Source organism: Eleutherodactylus coqui, chromosome 12 (genome assembly GCF_035609145.1).
Source record: "Eleutherodactylus coqui strain aEleCoq1 chromosome 12, aEleCoq1.hap1, whole genome shotgun sequence".
In the NCBI taxonomy this organism is placed as follows: domain Eukaryota; kingdom Metazoa; phylum Chordata; class Amphibia; order Anura; family Eleutherodactylidae; genus Eleutherodactylus; species Eleutherodactylus coqui.
The window spans coordinates 65,966,094-65,986,204 of record NC_089848.1 but is presented as its reverse complement, the minus strand read 5'-3'; the positions used below and the strand labels follow the sequence as shown (position 1 = coordinate 65,986,204).

Here is a 20,111-nt window from a genome sequence, read left to right as displayed (position 1 = left end):
CTCAATGGTCGTGTAATCGACATTGCGTATGGGCGGTGTGTATACACCCATTGCGAATCGATGGTGTTGGAAAAATAAAAACACAACAAAAACCAGCAGGACTGTGTGTGACTGCGTACATGAGATGCACTGCTATGCGCAGTACAATTTCGCTGCCATACGCGGTGATAGGCCGGCTCCACAGCGATAAAACACAGCATGACCAATGCAGCATTCTACGCTTACAGCCGTGTGAGCCCAGCCTTAGTATTACTAATAGTGATGGTGATAATGATGTCTATGTAGACATTAAAGGGTCACCTAATTTTAGCCTATAAGCTAAGCTTATGGGCTGAAATTAAGTGGCGCTAAGTCCAAGGATATGGGCGTTATATTTATATTTCCCGCTGTTCCCCCGGTATCAGTGCTGAAAGCCATCGCTCAGTAGTCCACCTGTTCTAATGTTATAATGGGCGGACTACTTGGTAGCGGTGGTTGTCAGCTATTGCACCACGGAAACAGCAGTGGAGGAAAGTATAAAACTTACATCCCCGGATCCAGCGGGTCTCCTACTGTCAGCCGATAAGTTTAGCTCATAGCGCTAGAAGTAGGTGACGACTCCCTTCAGGTTTTGCATTGTTCTGTCAAACAAGCAGTGTCATGTTTTAAAGGTGTTTCCCATGTTTTATCCCCACTTCCATGATAACACTGGTCCTGCAGCCTGTGCCTTGTACTCGTCCTGTTGACATGATTGGATATGTACACCTGATTCAAAGAAAGACTGTCAATCTTTTAGTTACGGAGCCGCCCTTTTAATGTGACCGTGACGTGTTGCCAATCATAAAAAGAAAATATTAGGGCAAACATTGAAGATATTGTCTTTCAGTTAAAGGGCCACTCCAGTAATTTTCCTTTTATTCATTATACAGGGTTATCACAAATGATCTTCCCAATTTGATACTCGTAACTCACATTTAGGACGCCTGCACACGAGCGGAAATTCCGCGGTGGGATTTCCTGTGGAATTTCCGTTGCTGGAAGCCTGCATAGGATTGTGTTAACAAACGCAATCCTATGCAGATGGCCGTGGTTTGGCTGCGCAAAATCTCGCGCGGCAAGCAAACTGCGGCATGTTCTATTTCTGTGCGGGGCTCGCAGAGCCCCGCACAGAAACGTCACTCACCCGCCGCCGGCACATCAAACAGCCGGATCCGGGGGCGCGGGTGAGTACGCACTGCTCTCTGCGAGAATCCTCGCTGCCGGATCCGACCCGCCCGTCTGCAGGCATCCTTAATGACACTCAGATACATAAATTCGATATAAATGGAAACAGAAACGCAAAACATTTTATTGCACAACATCAAAAATGTTTTCCACATCTGAGATGATCGGTGTGACCCCCTTTGTCAGTGGACACACATGGAGCCTGTTGTCAACTTCCTGCCATGTACTACCATGTTGTAATGCAATGGCTTCTGTGATGTGTCCTCGCAGATCATGGTGAGTGGTAAGGGGGGCATGTAGACTCTAAGGCTAGGTTCACACAGGGCGGATTTCCAGCGGAATTCACACAATTTCGCTGCACCAAAAAAACGTGGGAATTCTGCTGGAAGAGTGCAGCTTCAAATCCCGCGGCATTTCGCTGTGAGTTTTGTAGCGGTTAATTCGCTGGCATTCCGCTGTGGTTTTCTCTCCCCATAGAGAGGAGCCAGGCCGCAGCATAAAAAAAATTGACATGCTGCATATCTGAAATCTGTGCCGCAACGCTGGGTTCCGCCCTGCTTTTCCGCGATGGATTGGCCACACCGTGTGGACGAGATTTTTGTAAAATCTCGTCCACATGCTGGCTAATTCCGGGATTACTGGCTACAGGCAGAGTTGCCACAGCGAATTTCCCTCACGGAAATTCCCCTGCAAATCTGCCCATGTGAACCCAGCCTTACACTCCCCCAAAGAAAAACATCATAAGGCGTAAGGTCCGGGAAACGTGGAAGCCAAGGAAGAAGTCCACGATCTTCACAACCTGCACGGCCGATCCATCTGTTTAGTAGTCGCCTATTCAGCTCCCTTCTAACTTCATTGTGAAAGTGAAGGGGGAGATTTATGAGGACTTCATGTGAAAATTGCACGGACACGCTCTGCTGTTTCCACTCTTACTGGTGGACGGCCGGATGATTTTTGCTTACGGATGCAACCTTTCTCCCTTGAAATTGGAGTACCACTTACGCATTGTGCGCCCGCTGAATGGATCCTCATGAAACGAAATGAGTCTGCTTATCAGTTGGCATAATTCCTATGTGATGGACTGTACCACACAAGCACTTTAGAGGGGACACAGACTTCTATCACAGTTACTGCTGCTGATTAGAGGCTCTTATCATACAGTTATAATGGTGAAGACAGTTCAGCCTCCTGACCGTATACTTATGATCCTTAGCTTATATAGGGGAATATAGAATACAGAAGGTAGTGGTGGTGTCCCGTGAGCAGGCAGAAATGGCATTGCCTCTAGCTGGTTGTGTGATGCTGTGCTAATGCATCAGGTGATTGATATCACAAAATAGAGAAAGCAGGGACAAATCTCAGCAGCATGGCGATGCCCATTAAGCATCAAACAGATAGCTGCACTGAAAGGAAGTGACTGCAATACACATAGAAGACGTCCAGGTGAAGGGATGGAAAAATGTGCATTTGCTGGAGTGGCCCTTTTTAAAGGGGTTTTTGACCCCTAAAGTTTTTAATTGTCGTGTTCTAGTGACATCATGTTCTTTTCCATGTGACCATGGTAGCCAGTCGCTGACTGCTACATTGATGGCAATGTGGAGTAAACCCCAGTGCCGAAGGTCACCACGCCATCTTTCTGGGATATCAACAGGAAGTGGCGGGTGATTGATCTCCTGTCCTGCCGTAATAAGAAAACAAGTTCTGTCCCTGAATCTTATCCTCTTGTGTGAACTTTTATCTATGTTTTGAAGGTTATACCTGGGGAAGTTAAGTGATGACCAGTATAGCCCATTATAGCCCCGATCACATGGCTGCCCTAGGCTTTCCAATGGCAAATTTGCCCTAGTTGCCTAGTAGTGGCATTGAGAGAAATCCCTATATAAGTAGACGATGTGCCATGAGGTATGTAGGTAAGTTTGGGGGGATCGGCTCCTCTAGGACCTTTCATGCTAGCTGTGCTATTGGGTTTGTGGCCAGACAATTTATGTCTTTACATTTTTGCCTGCGCTTATTATTTTTTGCCAACCTATCCAATATTTGTGTGTTTCAGGTCATCCAGTTTTCCTTGAGGGACTATATCCAGTATTGGTATTACACACTAAGTGAAGATGAATCATTTCTCCTTGAAATAAGGCAGACTGTTCAGAATGCACTTGTTCAATTTTCCACCCGGTAAGTAAACACTTTTATCATGTACTCTATGCTCTGAAATGACTGGGAGGTCACACAACGGACTTTGGGGAAACTCTTGTTTTACTTCTTCGAGCTTTTACTTATTCATGGTCAATTGGAAAAGTGTTCATCGAGTAGCAATGTAATCTTTTCCTTTGCTCTGTGAAGTAGTAAAGGGTACAGTAGTTGACTCCTTTCAAAACGAATATCCTGACAGATGACAGATGGTACAGTTAAATATCTTTTTAAAGTAGTGTCCTGGTATATGTAACTAATTCTTCTTGGAGTTTTTGAATTCAGTGTGTTGTAGTAATACACTTTTATTTGCTGGTGTTGGGGATTTGAGTGAATTGAGCAATCCGGAGGTACCAGCATGTGCCGCCTTGTCTTCTGGTAGAAATCCAAAGTGACTGTGAAGCTCAATATTGCTGTCGGCCCTTTATTTTATTGATTGTGGGGCTTTGCATTCAGACCCTTCCAACCAGCAAGTAAATGGCACATCCATGAAATATAGTATCATCACTTAGTAGGGGGGAACCAAGAGCGTAAAAGAAACCGCTCACCAGCCTGATTCACTCTTCAAGGAGACGGCATAAGCCACGCCTGACCAGATGTGTGCAGGAAAATCACAGAGGAAAAAGGGGTTGATCCAGCTCTTCCGCAAATCGTTGATCATAAATAAGTCCATTTTGACAGAAACACTAAAAAAAAGCACTTCCACTGACCCGTTTCCGATGTCAGACTGGCGGCCTTAGACGGAATCCGACTAAGGCCGGGCTCACACGGTCAGACCGGATTCCTCATGCGAGAGGCTTGCAGTGCATTTCGGCGACTCTGCGTACCTGCTTGAACTGTATTGCCTATGACCGCGGCGGCTCGCCATCACTCATGCGCAGTACAGGTTTTTTTTCTTTCTTTGTATATACCACTCCGTCTCTCAGAATGTTCAAATCCCCAGTCAATGTGTCAGCAGCATCGGGGGTTTTTCAGAAAGATGAATCAGAAGATGAGCTTTAAAACTCCACCTTTATTTCGTTTCGCATAAAACAACAGCAACGTTTCGGCTGTACTCCTGACAGCCTTTGTCAAGCCACATTGACTGGGGATTTGGATACCTTTTGGACGAAGGGTCTGCGTCCAATTTCAGCGCTGCATCAACAAATCTATATTTTGGCTCTAGTGAGTATATCTCCTATCTTTTCTGGTGTGCTGCAACTATCTTTGTATTTGCTGTCTCTCAGAATGTTAATTGCGTCTGGGGTGCGGGTCTGATGACCACCATTGACTTCAATGGAGCCTGTGCGTGGCAAAATAGAGCAAGCTGCGATGGTTCCTCCGCTCATGGAATACAATTTGTATCTGCGAGTGCGAAGGAAAAATTGAAAGTTAGTGGGACACAAAGATCTTACTATATTTTTCTGTTTCAATTGCAATATGGGGCAAAAGTACAGATGAGATTATGGGATTTTTTTTTTTACTTTCTCTGGTTGGTGTTTTAGTATATTTTATGTTCCAGTTGCACATAATTCCCAAAGTTTTTAGACCCATTTACACGCAAAGATGATCACTCAAAATTTGTTCAAAAGATAGCTTGAATGACAGTTTGAGCGATTATTTTGCATAAAGTACTAGTGGGCGCTAATGCTCATTTGTGGCTAATTAGCTTCATTTGCGTGCAAATGAGCCTCCCTTTGCTGTATGCAGATAATAGCGGGTGGTCTGTTATCTGCATATAGCTCCATTGTTCTCCCATGGGACAGCAGCTGAAAACAATGTTATCAGCGCTCCCGTGAAGAATCACAGCGTGCGGTCCCTTCTATCAGTTGGCCGGCTGAACAATGTTTTTTATGCTGAACTAAAAATCATTGTTATGCTGAAAAGCTAGCGATGGTAGCATTTACACGCAACGATTATCGCTCAAAAGACATTGTTTGAACAAATTTTGAGTGATAATCGTTGTGTGTAAGTGGGCCTTTTGTCTGCAGTCAGTGAGTTACTAGAGAACAGTCTTGATAACATCCAAAGACTAAAGGCTCTCGCTGACGCTCTCCCTGTTGGATGTCCGGTGGACCCGGTCGGATATATTACACGGAAATACCCTGGTTACACGGCACACTTGGATTAGAGACGTGCCGGACCTTCCCTGTTCAGGGGGACCGGGCATGTCAGGGTCAGTTATTTAATATTTTTCACCACACAGTGGATACATGTGATGTTTGCATGATTTTTTTCTTTACCTCGTGCCTGGAGCGCTGCCTTTGCTGAATTTTGACTGACTTGTAGGGCAGACTGTTCTAGACGTCCTGTGACTTATGTGAAGGTGATTTTACAAGGCGGTGGAGTAGATAGTCCCAGTTTATATCTACTGTGAATGGTGGATCCTGTTATCTACATATAGGTGTTACCTGTCAGTGTAATCCTGCCTGTGATGTTAGATGACTTGCAATTGATTTCCACTCGTGGGCATGAAAACCCGCTTTTACATTGCATGTTTATGGAGGGTTATTGCTGTGGAATCTGGAGACGGACGCCCACTCTGGATTCCGCAGCCAAAATCCGCCCGTGTGCATTGGGCCTTCATTTGAGGTTAGTCGGGCAGAGGGGCCTTTAACATTAATTAGGTTTATTTTTTATATCTGTTGTCCAATGCCTTTGGTTTATTGATATATGTACAGCTGATCCTATTACTTATTTCTCCCCCTTTTTTGTTTCTTGAGCTTTGGCCCAGGGGAAGATGGGTCCTTGTAAGCACACTTCTGACTCTTCTTCTAGAAACAAAGATAACCCTTAATGTGCCCTGTATCCGCCGCTGCCAGGCATACACACTGCTGTTACACTATTAGGCCTGAGAGAAGGGATTTCCCATCTGTTAATCTATTGCTGAAGATGTTCGGGAAATCTGAAAGCTTGAAGTCCGTATTCAGCCAACAGCTGACATTCACTCCTCCTATTGTGCTTTTATGTACGGAGGAGAGCTGGAAGAAGAAAAGGAAGCCCTAATGACCAACAGTGGGACTACTTAAGGTACCCTTACACGGGGCAATGATCACCCAAATAATCTCTAGAAATAGGGCGGGGCATTGAGCAAGAAATTACTTGCTTACAGGAGTCGCTTGCCTAAAAGTCAAACCACAATCAGCTCATGTAAACAGGCAGTCTGTTTGCAGTGAATGAAGGTCGGCGGCTGGAAGAGATCTCCAGCGAGCCCTACCTAAATTATCTGAACGACTGTCACATATAGGCATATGAGCGTCCGACATCTGTCCCACAGACAGCTGTCCCGAAAGCTTTACCTGCCCATACAAGTGAAACAATTGCAGGGAACTTTAGAGTAAACTTTGGTCATGTGGACTATCTTCAGTCAAAGGCTTAATTTTTTGTGAATTTTGAAAGTTATCCTTAGGTTGTTTTCACCCGGCCGATGCACAAATATGAACCCCATTCTTTTGAATGGGGTCATACACATGAGTGTTTTGTGTGTGTGTGTCCCTTCCCGTTCTGCATTGCATCGCCCCTTGTTTTCAATGGGGCCCGATGGCAGCATTGCACTGCGTGCTAGGTGCACGCGAGTGCAATGCAAGATCTCCCTATTGAAAACAATGGGAGACACTCCGCAATCATCCACTGCAGCTGACAGCCAAGGCAGAGGATTCTTACTTCCTCGCATCCGCAGGGAAATCGTATGTTGGCTGCCCGATATCTCACTCACCCGTGAGAAGCTAGCCTTAGGGGGCATTCACACAGGCGAGTTTATGCCTTGCGAGACGCACAAAACCTGCACTGAAATAAACCCTAGTGTTCTCAATGGATCGATTTACATGTGCATTTTTTTTTTTATGTGAGCCCACAGAACGCTTGCCCATTTGTTTCCAATAGCTGGGGGAAAAAATCGCATGTATATGACAAAGTTGGAGGTAGGTGGAAGGTCTTTAAAAATGATTTCAAAGAACTAGGATGTAAGCTTAGGGCAACATCTCCCAAAGTAGTATTTTCTGAAATACTGCATGTACCTCGTGCCACACAAGAAAGGCAGAGGGAGATTAGGGAGGCAATCAAGTGGCTCCAGAGTTGATTTAGGAAGGAAAGGTTTGGGTTCCTGGAGAACTGGGCTGACTTTGCTGTCGGCTGCAGGCTCTACTCTTAGGGATGGGCTGCATCTCAATGGGAAGGGGGCAGCTGTACCAGGGGAGAAGATGGCTAGAAGATTGGAGGAGTGGTTAAACTAGGAACTGGGGGGAGGGCAACCAGAGAGATAGAGAGGAAGATAGTGTAGACTGTGACCTGGGACTAAGTAATGAAAAAGATGCAGCGGTGGGAGGTGTTAGTACTGGCAGAACAGTTAATAGGGATACACTGAAAATTAAAAAATAACCAAAACCTTCTAAACTGTAAAAAGGCCGTTCTCACACTCCCCGTTTTTTTCTACGATTAGCGCAGTGTCGCGAGCGCCACAGTACCTCGCCAACATTGATTTTAATGGGGCTTCACAGACTTGTGCTCGAATGTGGTGTTTCTAATACCGCGATTTTCATGCGCTGTCTGTTTTGTGGTTTTTTTTGTGCTTTTTCAACGCACCTCATGGGATGTGCTAAAAAGTGCTATCAAACGCTGTATAATGCGTTCAAAAGCGCCACTCAAATTAGCTGTAAAATGCAGTGATTTTGAGCAGCGTTTTCTGAACGCATGTGTGAGAGCAGCCTAATGCTAGAAGTCTGACCAATAAGGTTGCCAAAGTGGAAGTACCGTATTTTTCGCTTTATAAGAGGCACCTGATGATAAGACGCACCTAGGTTTTAGGCCGCCTGCACACGGGCGGAAATCCCGCGGCGGGATTATCCACGGGATTTCCGCCACTGAAAGCCTGCATAGGAATACATTACAATACGCACTCCTATGCAGACGGCCGGGGTTTGGCCGCGCGAAATGTCACGCGACAAACAAACCGCGGCATGTCCTATTTCTGTGCGGGGCTCGCGGAGCCTCGCACAGAAACGTCACTCACCCGGCCGCCGGCTCCGGCCTGCGGCACATGAAAGAGCCGGGGCCGCCAGGCGCGGGTGAGTGCGCGCTACTCCCTGCAGGCGCTGGGGTCGGGTCCCGCGGCGAAAATTCTCGCCGCCGGATCCGACCCGCCCGTCTGCAGGCGGCCTTAGAGAGAGGAAAGTAGGAAAAAAATATTTTGAACCAAAAAGTGGGCTTAAATATTTAATAAAATAACAGAATAATATGTAAACATGAACAGCAGTCAGTCAACAGCCGCATTAAGAACTATTATTACTGTAATTAACAGATGAGCAGAGATTTTTATTTTAGAACAATACATCTCTAGTCATCAGGAAACCCCCAAAACTCCTCACTGCTGTCCGAACTTATCAAGATCAGTGACTCACTATCCCTGGTGTCAGCATCTTCATAAAGGATTCCATCCTCAGAACCGTCCAAGGCATTACTGATGCCACATTTTTTGAAGGGTCCTACAACAATTTCCTCCTTCACAGCCAGCCACGATGTTTTCACCCACTCACAAACCTGAGTGATAGTGGGCCTTTTCATCCGTCCAGTGGGTGTCCGGTCATGATTGCCAGCAGCCATCCACTTGTTCCACTCCTTTCGCATGAAAACTTTAAATGGCTTGTTAATAGAAGCATCCCGAGGCTGCAACTGGCTGGTAAGCCCCCCGGGAATTACAGCTAGATGAGTCTTTGCTTTTTTAAATATTTTTTTTGTGTTTTCACTGATATGTGCCCTAAACTGGTCAAGTACTAGTAGGGCAGGTTTCTTCAGAAGCCCTCCAGGGCGTCTGGATCACACTTTTTCGATCCATATTTTCATTCCACCTTCATCCATCCATCCTTTCTCATAAACATGGACAATAACTCCTCGTGGGATCGCCTCTTTTGGGATGCTTTTTCTTTTGAAGATTAGTATTGGTGGAAGTTGGGTGCCATCTGCACAGCAGGACGACACAACCATGTAATGCGTTTTCTCATGTCCTGAGGTTTTCACAGTTATGGATTTTTTCACCTTTCAAATCAACAGTCCTGTTTGATGGAACATCAAAAGTTAACGGGACTTCATCCATATCCCCAATCTGGGCTATTTCAAAGCCATTTTTCTTTCGTGCATCAATTACAAATTTATGAAAAGACACAATCTTGGCTTCATATTCTTTAGGCATTTTTCGCGCAATCCTAGTTTTGGTGCGCATAGCAAGGCCACATCTCCTCATGAACCTGTAGCACCACGATGTGGATCCAGTGAAGTCCTCAATGCCTTTCTCTGCAGCAAGACGCTTGGCTTCAAAGATGATCATTTTTGTAGAGACTGAAAATCCGTTGTTCCTGTGACGTATTATCCACTCTTTCATTTCCACGTCTATCTGTGGCCATTTTGCAGTACACCCACGAAAAGTGTGCTTACTTTTATCTGCTTTTTGCAGCTCCTCCTCCTGTTTCCTCCATTCACGTATCATTTTTTCTGTTGGAGGCGGCCCAAAATTTCTCTCAGCTGCTCTGTTCCCATGTTCTTTGGCGTATTTCAATACCTCCAGTTTAAAAGGGATTTTATATGCTCGTCGTTTCTGCTTTGACATCTTTCTAAAATTGGATGGATGCAGCAGGAGACTAAGGTAGCTTTGTCATGCAATAATGAAAGAACTGTCAGCAGTTCCTCATAGGAGGAAGGGGTCAAGCTGATTGGTGGAGGAATGGGAGCAACAGTTGTTCCCACCGGCACTCACCACCAATCAGCGGGCAGCAGTGCAAAGGAGAGAGAACTGATTCTGAGTTTCTTTGGCCGAATGTTTGCGATTGCGCGAACAAGCGGCACATTCGCTCTATAAGACGCACTGACTTTTCTCCCCCACTTTGGGGGGAAGAAAAGTGCGTCTTATAAAGCGAAAAATATGGTAATTATATCTGAGAAAAACGATGACATAGTGGGAATAACTGGGACCTGGTTGGATGAAAGCTGTGACTGGGTGGTGAACCTAGAGGGTTACAGTCTGTTTGGAATGGATCGTAAAAAGACAGAACGGGAAAGGGGGGTTCTTTATGTAAAATTCTGTTAAAAGCCCGCACTTAAGGAAGATATATGTGAGAGAGATGAACATATGGAGTCTCTATGGGTCGAGATACATGGAGGGAAAAACAGTAATAAAATACTCAAAGGGGTTTTCTATAGGCCACCAAATATAACATAAGCCACTGAAAATCTATTACTGGGGCAAATAGATGAAGCAGCAAATCACAACGAGCTAATTATTATGGAATCCAAAAGAAGAGCAGGTGGAGCAATTCCTGTTAAGAATGTGTTCCAGGTAGCGAGAAAGATCTTTTTGAGAATAATTAGTAGGGTGCTGGCAGTCCAATTACCAAATGGTCAATCATAAAAAGGAGAAAATGAAGGACCATATGCGCTACCCTTGTTATGTAAAGTGCTTTAAGGCAAAAGGATTAACCCAAATCATCTTAATTAATTGATAATCAGCACACAGCTTCAGGGACCCAGCCCCTTCTTTAGAAATAGTTGGATAATCATATCCTGTACTTCACAGAAGTACTGCATTTCTTCTGTGTAGCACAGGATATGATTATAAAATAACAACCCTGTACTCTTTCCAGCTTTTTCTGAAGAAGGTGATGAGTCCCATGAAATACGTGATGTGCTGGTTATCAATTAATTAAGATGATTTGGGTTCATCTTTTTCATTTTCTCCTTTCTATATTTAAATGTAATTATTATGGGAGATTTTAACTATACAGATATAAACTGGGAAGCTGTAACCTGCGGATCTCATGAAGGTAACAGGTTTCTGTCAACAACTAAAGCTGATTACCTTACCGAACTTGTACAGGACCCGACTAGATGGGTGGCCATTTAGGACTTTAATATTAACCAGCAGACCTGACAGAATAACAGGGGTGCAGGTGATGGGGCACCTGGGAAATAGGGACCATAATAACATTTTACAATTGTTTTTAAAAAGGGAGATTTATTGGGGAGCTATAAAAATGCTAAACTTTAGGAAGGCAAAGTTCGATCAGGCCAGAGGTTCCCTTCACCTTATTGAGTGGGACAATATCCTCAGAAATAAGAGTACAGACAATAAAGGGGACATTTTTTAAAAACATATTAAATACTTACGGTGAGAGGTTCATACCTTGGAGGAATAAAAGGGTTAAGAATAGGAGAAAACCCACGTGACTCAATGAAGATGTAAAGAGGGAAATAAACCACAAAAAGAAAGCATTTAAACTACTAAAATAAGAAGAGAGCGAAGAAACCCTAACAACGTATAAGGAAAAAATAAATTATGTAAAAGGCAGATAAAGGCAGCAAAGGTGTAGACAAAGATTAATTGCCAAAGAGAATAAAACTAATCCTAAACTGTTCAATTATATATATGGTTAAAAAATTAATGCTATAAGTGTTTGCCTTTTAATAAATAATGTAGGAAAAATTGTAGTGGGTGATAAAAAAGCAAATCTATTAAACAGTTTTTTTCAGTGTAATCATGGAGGAAAATGAAATGTTAGATGAGATGCAGAGTGATAAAGTAAACTCTCCTCTAAATGTCCACCAGTCTAACCCATGAAGAAGTGCAGACCTGCCTAAAAAGATTCAAATGCAAAAATCACCAGGTCCCAGCAAGAAAAAAAAATTGTAGGGTGCATGAGATGTAAAGGTAAGCGCTGTCCGGTGTTCTTTTTTAACCCCTGCATCGGCTTGTCTCGTGCCGAACGGGGGGGGGGGGGGGGGTTGAGAAAAAAAAAACCCGTTTCGGCACGAGACAACCCCTTTAAGGAAATTCAGTCTTAGACCGGCAGGGGTCTATGGAAAAAAAAAAAATCAGCAAGTGGTATATGGAGCAAAAAGTTTGCGAACCTCTTGTCTAGAGGAAAGAAGGCGTCTACACCGACATAGATGGTGGTTCTTTACTGTAAGAGCAGTGAGACTATGGAACTCTCTGCCTGAGGATGTGCTGATGAGGAATTTGATAAGAGTTAAAGAGGGGCCTGGACGCCCATCTTGAGTGTAGCAATATTACATGTTATGGTCACCAATTACTTCAGAAGGGTTGGTGATCGGGGAGTTAAGGCCCTTTTACACACAACGATTATCGCTCAAAATTTACTCAAAAGCCATCTTTTGAGCGATAATCATTATGTATAAATGTGCGCCCATTGTGCACTTACCATGCACTTTTCATCCATCCCTGACTTCAGGTCAGCATCAAATCCATTGTCCCTGATAAGAGGGGCCGCACGCTGTGTTCTCCGCGGGCAGTACTGATAACATTCTTTAGCAGCTGCTGTCCTGCTGGAGAACAATAGTGATGTATTTAGAGAACAGACCATCCACTGTTCTCTAAATATATAACACAATATTGTTAGAGAAAAATTTGTCTCCGTGCTACGTGGTACTTGTATTGAATGCGTGGATATACTTTATACTTAGCGATAAGCATAAAGGCGAGTGGTAGTATAAGAAAGACACTTACTGGGAAGGAGGGGGGTATGCAAACAGATGCCCCCTCCTTGACGTGCTGACTCCAATCACTGATGAAGGTACACGCTGGTGTGTTGGATCAAGTCCAAGGTTTATTTCATAATCCACCGGTTGTGAAAAACGTAACAGGCAACGCGTTTCGGTGTTCAGGGGGCTGCTTTCCATAGCAATGCTAGGAGCCCGTAGTGAGAGAAATTGGCTTCTACCTCATTGGGGCTTTTGTCTTCCTCTAGATCAACATTGGCCGTAGGGGGAGGGGGGGGGGGTGAAATAATAGACTAAACTGGATGGACATTTGTCTGTTTTACTATGTTTAAGAAGCACCTTTCTTCCGGAATAAGAATACATATAATATGCATATTGTGTTTGGCGCTGAATGTTGGTTTAGGTGCTTTCTCTGCCTTTTTACTTCATTATTTGCCATTCTTGTACACAGAAACTTGGAGTTTATTTTCTCCAATACTTAATGAAAAGGCTTTGAGTTGAACTACTGAGATGGATTCAGTCATATATGATGTATAACAACTGTGTCCAGGCATCGTTATGTGTTGTAATGTAGTATTTCTTTGTTTTATAAGGTCTAAAGAAATTGACTGGCAGCCTTATTTTACGACCCGGTTAGTAGATGACTTTGCCACTCACCTCCGAGTATTCAGAAAAGCTCAACAGAGGATGGCAGAGAAAGAAGATCAAAAGAAAGGTAACGGCCCCACGGGAAAACGGGTTTATCTTTCTAAAGCATGAATAGAATTTTGAGTGTTCATTAAACCTCCTAAATTCTTGATTAACGGGCCATGTCCTTCATTGGCCACACTATGCCATTACATTATGACCCACGGGAGTCCAGAGAATGCATGGGGGCATCTAGAGCATTTCTTCCGCTGGCGACATCCTGGTTCCCTGCAGGGGGTCTGGACTGCCAATTTGAAGAGTCTAGGCAGTCTGTTCCCACCTATCAGTATGTGATGGCAGATCCCAGCAATACGCCATCAGTTACTTTTGTGGGAAAGCCTCTTAAGAAGCTGACACAAGTGAACAAACGAGGTACGCTTTAAGGCCAGGTTCACATGGGCGGAATTGATTTGCGTATTCTGCAATCTGCTGACGTGCAGATAGAAAGTGCATTTTTTGCAAGTAGAATAAAAAACGCAGTATGCTCTATTTTTGCGCGGATTCCACGCTGAAATCAATGGATGTGTTTTGTGGCCCATACACAATTAACATTATGTATGAGCGGCGGAAACTTTAATAGAAAAGATGGAATGCCGGCTGCAGCTTATCGTCCGCACAGAAGATACGCTGTGTTATAGTATACATCTGCATGGAAAAACGCTCGCATCCGCGATCATTTTCAATTATTTTTCACATGCGGAATATGACCCGTCCGTGCGAGCCGGGCCTAACTGACTACAAGACCCAGCGTTCCTAAAACATGATTGGCTTGCTTGTACTTATTACATTCCTGCATTAAACGTTATAGCCTTTTTAGTTGACCCCAAGAGTAATACTGTTGCTTTTGTTACAAAGGGGGGTATAAACCGTACTGTTCTTGTATTTCGGGGGCAAGTAACTGCTCGCTGGCACACAAAGCTCGTTTGTTTAGTACTTGATGTCTTAAAATCCCCACATTGCCGCTGTGGTTTAATCCTCTTCTGCAGTCTGCACAGAGTATGTTTTATTTATTAGGCTTCCATTCAGTGTTGATTCATTGTCAGTAGGAGACCTTGTTACCCTTTTTGGTTTCCTATTGGTTTACTAGTCTGAATTGTGTGTTTTGTACAGGATCGTGAACCTTCCACACTATAACATTGCAGGGCTGCATAGAATTACTGCTGAATTGGCGAGCTCCAACTTTTGTTTTCCGTCTTCCTCATTTGTGTTTTACTTGCAGACACAGCAGAAGATTTTGTAGATACTTTTTTTGAGGTTGAAGTTGAAATGGAGAAAATTGTCTGCCGTGACCTCGTGTGCAGTTCTTCCAAAGATGAGGAAGGTGGGATGAATCACTTGTGGTTTTTAAACTTTCCTGACTGTAATGTGTCCTAAGCTTATTTCTAAACTTAAAGGGAATTTATCAACGATCTGCACCATAAACTAAAACTTTTTTTAATTTAAATGCATGTATTTTGGATAGGCAGTTGTTTTTGTAATAGGGTTTAATTAAACATGTTTCACTGTTTTTGTCTTCTGCAGCTTCTACTTATCACTGTATATGGAGACCGCAATTTAACGATCCTTTTACACTAGACGACTATTCGGCACTTAAAGGGGTTGTCCCGCGCCGAAACGGGGGGGGGGGGGGGTTCAACCCCCCCCCCCTCCCGTTCGGCGCAAGACAACCCCGATGCAGGGACTTAAAAAAAAAAAAACACAGCGCTTACCTGAATCCCCGCGCTCCGGTGACTTCTTACTTACCGGTTGAAGATGGCCGCCGGGATCTTCTCCCTCGGTGGACCGCAGGGCTTCTGTGCGGTCCATTGCCGATTCCAGCCTCCTGATTGGCTGAAATCGGCACGTGACGGGGCAGAGCTACACGGAGCCGGCATCCTGCACGAGCGACCCCATTGAGAAAAGAAGAAGACCCGGACTGCGCAAGCGCAGCTAATTTGGCCATTAGATGCCGAAAATTAGTCGGCTCCATGGAAACGAGGACGCTAGCAACGGAACAGGTAAGTGAAAAACTTCTTATAACTTCTGTATGGCTCATAATTAATGCACAATGTACATTACAAAGTGCATTAATATGGCCATACAGAAGTGTATAGACCCACTTGCTGCCGCGGGACAACCCCTTTAAGTGCGTTACAGCCGTCCCAACGATTCTCGCCCCTGTGCTTGTTAACTGAATAGAGGCGAAGCGCACCAGAGGTCTCCTCCGGCCACCGCCTGCATTCAGGTGAACAGGCAGTTGGTCAGAGATGAGCTACTGCCTTTATACACGGGCCGGGCGCCATTTGATTTTTAGGCTTGCATATGGTGAATGACGAGCGATAAGCCAACAAATTATTGTTTGCTGTTCGGTTGCTGGCAGTGTTTCCACTGAGCAATTATTGTTCAGTTTTGCACGTTCCTGTGAGTAGAGGATAATCATTCATCTAAAAGGGTCCTTAGGATGCAGTGTCTATGTACAGTGACATGTCGAAGCTGCAGAAGACAAACTGCTAAATTTTCAATGAGATCCTATTGAAAAAACGATTGTCAGCCCAAAATGCATGCATGTTAGTAAAAGAAAAGTCCCTCAAAAGATATTCCTAGCCTTTAAAGGGAACTTTTTGTCAACTATGAGCACTATTACTCCCCCCACACACACACACACCACCACCACCCCAACTTAAAAAAAGAAACCTTATCCATAGCCTTTAAATCATGTTGTGTTTATAGATGCAGATGTCCTGTTTTAGCATTAAAGGGGTTCTGACACGAATAAGGTTTTTATGCTTTAGCAGCCATTGTTCCCTGGTCTGCCTAATGGACACAGGGAACCCACGATTTATAGCTGCTAAAGCACTAAAACCTTATACTTACCTTTTCTTCTGTTGTTGTTGTCCTCTGGAGGCCATCTCCCAGCAGGCTCTTCTTCTTCCTCCGACATGCCGCCCCCCTCCCGGAATCCGTGCATGCGCAGAAGACAGGTGCCCTCTGACAGGAGTCAGAACGGGCCGCCTCTCCACTGCGCATGCACAGAACAGCACTGCTTGTGACGTGGGGCCCGTCCGGTGACCTGGGAAGTGACTGACAGATGGAGCAGAGTCGGAAGCAGTCATTTTAACCGCTACAGCTCTGCTTCCTGAAGCTGCAAAGGAAGATGCCCGATGGAGAGGAGATCACTGATGATCAGTCCTGGCCAGGCAAGGTAAGTAAATTTTTTTTTTTTTTAATATCCGAACCCCTTTAAACAGATTGAAGGGCTTGTCCACAGATCTAAAAGCATAGTTGTTTTTTTCCAAAAAAGGATCTACAGGTTGTGCATGGTATTTCAGCTGAGCCCTATTCATTTCAATGGAGCTGGAACAGCAATACCACACAAAACCCATAGACATCTTGGACTGTTTTCCATGTCTGACACCCCAAGTCTGCTTGACGTCCCTGTAAGTGCTTTAGAAGGGAACACATACATTAACAGGCTTCCAGCAGACACCATGTCATTAGTCTGTTAATATATACGGAGTCAGCAGAAAGTAGCGAATCGCATTCTGAGAAGGTCATTTTTTTTGGAAAATGCATCCGCTTGATTAAAAACAAAAGTTAATTAACAACTTTTGTCTACTGTTGTAAGTTCTGTTGGTTTGCTAATCCATGATGACCTGCTTAGGCTCCCAGTAGACAGGATGTATCCTAACCGTGTTTGTGTGTTTCTAGGGTTTCTGAAGGATTTATGTGAAGTTTTACTGTATTTATTGCTACCTCCTGGAGACTTCCAGAACAAGATCATGCGATACTTTGTGCGGGTGAGAACTGAAGAGCTCTTTATTACCCAAACACTTTTTGTAGTGGTGCTTTGCTCTATTAGATTGTGTGACTCTTCTACTCCGATACTAATTTCCAGTTTATATATTTGTCTTATTTTTTCTTTTAGGAAATCCTTTCCCGAGGAATTCTTCTTCCTTTAATAAACCAGCTCAGTGATCCTGATTATATTAATCAATATATCATTTGGATGGTGAGTGCATCAATGTCCTTTCAATCACTTCATTTATCGCTTATGCTCCATTTAGATGGAACGATAATCACTCGTTCAGACTAACTAAACCGAACAATAATCGTTCAGTCTAGATGCGGGCAAACGACTGAACAGCGAGCGAGGATCGTGAGGTTATCGCTCTACGTTCAGGTTCAGCCGGCATAAATACCAGCCCTGACTCGGGCACGTACCATGCCATTTAAATACCTAGGAATGTGAAACGCTGAGCTAATTGCCCAAGGACTGCAGGATGGTCAACAAGGAAGGGCCAATGAGAACCGAGAGATTCTCAGCCATTAGAGATAGATCGCTGATTGCAGATTGTTTGCTCAGCGGACTTGGTGCATCGGCAGCCTAACACACTTTATGGCATGTGTAGCTTTTAATTGGGTTTTTTGCAGCTTTCCTGTGGATTCCTCGATCGCCGCAGATGGGACCGACAGATGTGACGTGAGATGCAAACGACTCTGTAGTGCTGATGGCTGAGGAATAGGCAATCGATATTTGATCAAGCCTATTCTTTTATTGGCAACTAAACAAACAGATCTGACCAGTCTTTATGAAATTATGTGTTTGGTGCTCAGATTGAGCAGTTCTTCAGGTTCCTATTGGAGTCTGGTTCCTGCTGGATATTGCTGGCAGGCTTCTTAGGTGACATGGGTTGGTGTCCTATAGCTCCTTGCTCCACGCCCTTATCACATCCTGTTGTATTACTAAAAGAGCATTGCAGAAACTTGCTTACCTGAACCTTGTGTTTTAGAGATTGCAGTGAACTTAAAGGGGTTTTTCCAGAGAAATACTACCGATGACCTGTCATCAGGATAAGTCATCAATAATTGATCGACCAGGGTCCGTTGCTCGGGCCCCCGACAGATCAGCTGAACGGGTGCATGGAATAACAGGGATCGGAGTCTCGAGCGACGGACCCCAGTGATCAAATATTGATGGTCTATCCTGTTGATAGGTCATCAGTAGTATTTCGCTGGAAAACCCCTTTAATATTAAATGGGGTTTTCCAAAATGTATGACTTAAGTGAAATCTAGCTACTCTTTCATAAAATAACGAATACATTTATACTCTCCTCTCCCCGCCGTGTTGTGCCACCACTCTGGTTCTTCTCTCTGATGGCACATTTACAGGCGTCCCCTGCCTGTTCATGGGATGTCACAGGTGCTGCAACCAATGACAGAGTTGAGCAAACGAGAGCTGAGCTCTGTCATTGGCTGAGGTGCCTGTAACGTCCGGGCAGGACTGCTGCCTGTACACAGACAGCGAGAGCAGGACTGAGCGGTGGTGTGGGGCACAGCAGGACCGAGCGGTGGTGTGGGGCACAGCAGGACCGAGCGGTGGTTTGGGTCACAGCAGGACCGAGCGGTGGTTTGGGTCACAGCAGGACCGAGCAGGGGTGTGGGGCACAGCAGGACCGAGCAGGGGTGTGGGGCACAGCAGGACCGAGCAGGGGTGTGGGGCACAGCAGGACCGAGCAGGGGTGTGGGGCACAGCAGGACCGAGCAGGGGTGTGGGGCACAGCAGGACCGAGCAGGGGTGTGGGGCACAGCAGGACCGAGCAGGGGTGTGGGGCACAGCAGGACCGAGCAGGGGTGTGGGGCACAGCAGGACCGAGCAGGGGTGTGGGGCACAGCAGGACCGAGCAGGGGTGTGGGGCACAGCAGGACCGAGCAGGGGTGTGGGGCACAGCAGGACCGAGCAGGGGTGTGGGGCACAGCAGGACCGAGCAGGGGTGTGGGGCACAGCAGGACCGAGCAGGGGTGTGGGGCACAGCAGGACCGAGCAGGGGTGTTGGGGCACAGCAGGACCGAGCAGGGGTGTTGGGGCACAGCAGGACTGAGCAGGGGTGTTGGGGCACAGCAGGACTGAGCAGGGGTGTTGGGGCACAGCAGGACTGAGCAGGGGTGTTGGGGCACAGCAGGACTGAGCAGGGGTGTTGGGGCACAGCAGGACTGAGCAGGGGTGTTGGGGCACAGCAGGACTGAGCAGGGGTGTTGGGGCACAGCAGGACTGAGCAGGGGTGTGGGGCACAGCAGGACTGAGCAGGGGTGTTGGGGCACAGCAGGACTGAGCAGGGGTGTTGGGGCACAGCAGGACTGAGCAGGGGTGTGGGGCACAGCAGGACTGAGCAGGGGTGTTGGGGCACAGCAGGACTGAGCAGGGGTGTTGGGGCACAGCAGGACTGAGCAGGGGTGTTGGGGCACAGCAGGACTGAGCAGGGGTGTTGGGGCACAGCAGGACTGAGCAGGGGTGTTGGGGCACAGCAGGACTGAGCAGGGGTGTTGGGGCACAGCAGGACTGAGCAGGGGTGTTGGGGCACAGCAGGACTGAGCAGGGGTGTTGGGGCACAGCAGGACTGAGCAGGGGTGTTGGGGCACAGCAGGACTGAGCAGGGGTGTTGGGGCACAGCAGGACTGAGCAGGGGTGTGGGGCACAGCAGGACTGAGCAGGGGTGTGGGGCACAGCAGGACTGAGCAGGGGTGTGGGGCACAGCAGGACTGAGCAGGGGTGTGGGGCACAGCAGGACTGAGCAGG

General features: G+C 45.8%; 1 protein-coding gene across 2 annotated transcripts in view; it reads left to right on the top strand.

Moving 5' to 3' along the window:
• Positions 1-20,111, top strand: part of SNX13 (sorting nexin 13) — a 117,177-nt gene that overhangs the window by 46,044 nt on the left and 51,022 nt on the right. For both annotated transcript variants that reach the window (XM_066585354.1, XM_066585353.1), the window contains exons 5-9: positions 3,254-3,375; positions 13,464-13,585; positions 14,777-14,878; positions 17,245-17,333; positions 17,462-17,545. In XM_066585354.1, coding sequence (XP_066441451.1) covers positions 3,254-3,375; positions 13,464-13,585; positions 14,777-14,878; positions 17,245-17,333; positions 17,462-17,545 — 519 coding nt within the window. The remainder of the gene's footprint in view (positions 1-3,253; positions 3,376-13,463; positions 13,586-14,776; positions 14,879-17,244; positions 17,334-17,461; positions 17,546-20,111) is intronic.